Here is a 3,949-nt window from a genome sequence, read left to right on the forward strand (position 1 = left end):
GCGCTGGCGCTCAAGCCAGGGGCGCCGCCGGCGGCGCTCGGCTCCGCCGTCGCGGCCGCCATCATCGCCAGGTATATGGGGTCATCCGCCCCGACCGCGCCCGCCGCTGCCGCCGCCGCCGCCCCCGCACCGCCGCCCTGCTGCTGCTGCTGCTGCCCCCGCTCGCCGTCGGCGGCGCGCCGCCGCTTTGCGTCGTCCTCCTCGCCGCCGCCGGGCGCGGCGCGCTTCGCGCCTGTCGGGGCGGCTGCCGACGGGCTGGCCTCGTTCTCGCCCGCGTTGTTGGCCTGCTCCTCTTCCGCCTCTTTCTCCCTGGAAAGCGATAATGGATCATGTTGGAGTGACGATTTTTGCGGCAGGGGTCTGTCAAATAGACGCACGGCCCGAAGGCCATGCTTGCGACCTACACCCGTCCGACAAGACCGGGCCCGCGCCCATCGGCCAGACTGCGCATTCCGCGCGTGCGCCCGCGAGACCACGCGGTCTGCGCCCGCGCTCGTCATCCAGTCCGTGCAGTCCGGGCAGTCCGGGCAGCCCCCGCACCTGTCCGCCTGGTCCTCAGCCAGCTCCTTCTGCCGCCGCTTGCGCCGCTCCTCCAGCCGCCGGCTGCGGTGTGCGCGCAGATGATGAAAAGGTTCAGGGACAGGGTTGTGCGGCTTTTGCCAGGAGAACCCCGCGAGGGCAGAGGAGCCGATGGCGAGATGGAGCGCGCACGGGGTCGGCAAGCAGAGGCTCGCCAATGGTGGGCGGCGGGACGCCCGCGACCGGCCGCCGGGCGCGCAGGTGCCTGGGGGAGTGGGGTGGGCGCCCCTTCGCCCCCAGCATCAGGCCCATTGATGCACGGCCCCCTCTGCCCCAGCACGCCAGGGCATACACCTGACAATGCCGGGCGCCCAGGCGCAGGATACGCGGCCCGCCGCGCGGCGGCCTGCGAGCGCCGTGTGGCCTGCAAGGGGTGCAGGTGCGCTGGTCGCGCCGCGCGGGGCGCGGGCGCGGGCGGGGCTCCCTTGCGCGCACCTGCCGCGCAGGGGGCGCCGCCTCCAGGGCTCCAGCTCATCGTCAGTGTCTGGGTGCTCCAGGTCAGCCTGGCGGTTGGGCGATTGGGAAGGGGGGGGGGGGTTGTTGGACGTTGTATGTTTGCGATTCTGGAGGCCGTGCGTGAGAAGATGCATGTGACTGTGTCAAGGAAGGGGTCGAGTGATGACAGGGGGGGGTGGGCGCGCGGGGAGGCACATAGGCACTTGGATACAAAGTGCAACGCAGTTGATGCATGCACGCAAATAGTGAGGCGCACGTGGTCGGCCTGGATTGTGCACGAGGGCGCGCGCGCAGAGGAGGGTCCAGAAAGGGCACTCAAGGGACCAAGAGCCGGCAGATAGGGAGAGGCAACCACACGGGAGGGCGCCTGGTCGGTGGAGGGTACATCCACACCTTAATGTGCCGCTGCCTCTCGCGCTCGGCGTCCCGCTGACGGTCCCGCTCGCGCTCCCGCGTGCGCTCGGCGTCCCTTTTGGGGGAATTCGTCAAGGGGGGCAGGGAAGGGCGGGGCACCAAAGGGGTGAGGGCGGGGCCGGCGGGGCAGGGGCGGCGCTCGCGGGGCTGGCGCCGGGCGTGCTGGTTTGTGCGTGTCAATCTTGGGCTGCGGCATGCGCGTATGAAAAGCGGCCGCTGGCGCCCCCTGGTTCGCGCCCGGCCCGGCCCCTCACGGCAGGCCAGAGCCTCATGTGCGCGCAGCTGTGGGGAGGGCGGCCCCGCGGGGGCGGGCGGGCGGCGGGGTTGGTGCGCGCATCCGAAGGGTGCGCATGAGCACGAGCGCGCCGCGCGCGTTGGTGGCTGGGGCGGTGGCCCCGGCGGCCGGGGCGCCACCGCGGCCGGCCCGACATTCTGCCAGGCAGCGCTGAAGGCCCGGCGCACGCAGCCACTCGGCGATTCCCGGTGCGCGCCGGCCTCTCGCTGCTGCCGCTGCCAAGCAAACACAGCCGCTCGAAACGTGGGCGCACACACGCCCGCCGCCAGGGCGCCCACCTCGCCCGGCCTGCCACCGACGCCGACGCCGCCTCGACCCCGCGTGCGCGCCGCCACCGCATGGCCCCCGAGCCCAGCCTCTGGCACCCTGGCGGCGGCCGGGGCTTTCGGGTTCTGCGCCGCCCCTTGCCCCCGCCTGACCCGCCCACGGGCGGGCGCTCACCGCTCGTGGCGCTCCCACCGGCTGAGCAGGTCTTGGTAGGCGCGCTCACCCTCCCGCTTCCGCACCTCCTCCTCGCGCCTCCGCCGCTCCCGCTCCCGGTCCACCGCCGAATCCCTTTCCCTGGGAGGATGCGATGTGAAAGGGCGGCGGGGCGGTGCAGGAAGCGCGGCGGTTGATGAAATGGTGGGGGCGCACGAAATGGTGACGAGGATGGGGTCTGATCGGCGGGAGGCAGGGTGTGCGCGGCCGGCGGCAGTCTCGCGCCCGCGCTACACATTGCGCGACCAGGAGCGCCTGCGGGCGTCTTGATCCTTGGCAACGCCTGGAGATGAGCGTAGGACGGCTCGGCGCAGCAGCAGCTGGCGCCGCGAAACTCGAAAGTTGAAAAGGAAAAACAACTCAAAACCTCAAAAACAGAAGGCTCGCACCTGTCCTCCCCGTCCCGCGCGCCGCCGGGGCCCCCGCCGCGCGCGTCGTCCCGCCCGTGCGGCCCGTCGCGCCGCGCGCCGCCGCCGCCGCCCAGCGCCGGGACCGACGGCCCGTTGCCGCCGCCGCCGCCACCGGCCGCAACCGAAAGCACTTCGTTCACGGCCTTGCTGTGTACTGCCGCCGCCTCGCGCTCAGTGACAATCTCCATGATCGTCTGGTGGGGCGTGGGGGCGGGACGGGGCAGTACAGAAGTTCAGCCGCACGCTGCGCGGTGATCTGGGCCCGTGCGGCTGTCGGCGTCGGCCCTCACGCAGACCGTATTAACCAGGAAAGACCGGACCGCGCCCGTCAGTCTGCACAGTTGCTGGCACACCCCAGCAGCCCCGGCGCTACCACCAATCAGAACAGCCGCGGCTGCACAAATCGCTCCGACCGACCCGCATACCTGCTACCCCATTCGCTACCCCTAACGCTTCCCCAACCGCTACCCCAGCTGCTTCCCAACCGCCTCCCCGACCGACCTGCATCACGAGATCCTCCTTTTGCTCGTCCGTCATCTCGCCCTGCCCCCCCTCCTTCCCCGCCTCCCCGCCTTCCGCGTCGCCGCCGGCCGCGTCGGCTGCCTTGGCCGCGGCGGCCGCCGCCTTGGCTGCGCGGGCGGCGTCGCGGTCGGCCTCATAAGCCTCGAGGTACTTTTGGGTCGCCGTGTTTGACTGCGCAGTCGGCGCGAGATTTGACCGGCCGCCTCGTCAGCAAGGCCGGCCGGGATTCCGAGCTCGCCGCGGCCCCAGAGGCGCCTTGCCGCACCTGAGAGGCTCGCGGAGCCGACCCTACCGCACGTCACGGAAACAGAGCGCCTCCTCCCGTCGTGAAGCCCAACATGTGCACTATTGCAACCCTTCAGAACGTACTCACAAGTGCACGCATGGACGCGTGCGCGCGCACACATACACACTCTCTCTCTCTCTCTCTCTCTCTCTCTCACGTGCAGACTGGCAGCAGCCGCCTTGCTTCGGACATCTGCTCCTGCTCTCCCTTACCCTTCTCCCCCGTACACACTCACACACATGCACACACACACGCTCACCTGCACACAACATGCGCACACTGTGTCTCCCTCTCTCTCACAAGCACACACACACACACACACACACACACCAGGCCAGCAGCCGCACCCCCACCTTGAGCATCAGCTCCTGCCCGTCCAGCTTCACGCCGTTGAGCAGCCGGATCGCGCGCAGCACGCCCTCTGCCTCCTCAAACTCGCAGAAACCGAACCCCTTGGGCGCCTGGGTCAGCGGGTCCAGGGTCGGCTTCCAGTTTATGACCTGGCGG

General features: G+C 70.8%; 1 protein-coding gene across 1 annotated transcript in view; it reads right to left on the reverse strand.

Moving 5' to 3' along the window:
- Positions 1–400: 400 nt before the first annotated feature.
- MNEG_13167 (RNA-binding protein 25) overlaps positions 401–3,949 on the reverse strand; it is a gene marked incomplete at both ends in the record, with an annotated part of 5,013 nt that continues 1,464 nt past the window's right edge. The window contains 9 exons of the mRNA XM_014038361.1: positions 401–443; positions 541–603; positions 1,015–1,082; positions 1,429–1,504; positions 1,808–2,110; positions 2,186–2,305; positions 2,614–2,828; positions 3,136–3,327; positions 3,796–3,942. Coding sequence (XP_013893815.1) covers positions 401–443; positions 541–603; positions 1,015–1,082; positions 1,429–1,504; positions 1,808–2,110; positions 2,186–2,305; positions 2,614–2,828; positions 3,136–3,327; positions 3,796–3,942 — 1,227 coding nt within the window. The remainder of the gene's footprint in view (positions 444–540; positions 604–1,014; positions 1,083–1,428; positions 1,505–1,807; positions 2,111–2,185; positions 2,306–2,613; positions 2,829–3,135; positions 3,328–3,795; positions 3,943–3,949) is intronic.

This window comes from Monoraphidium neglectum (genome assembly GCF_000611645.1).
Source record: "Monoraphidium neglectum strain SAG 48.87 unplaced genomic scaffold scaffold03665, whole genome shotgun sequence".
NCBI lineage: Eukaryota > Viridiplantae > Chlorophyta > Chlorophyceae > Sphaeropleales > Selenastraceae > Monoraphidium > Monoraphidium neglectum.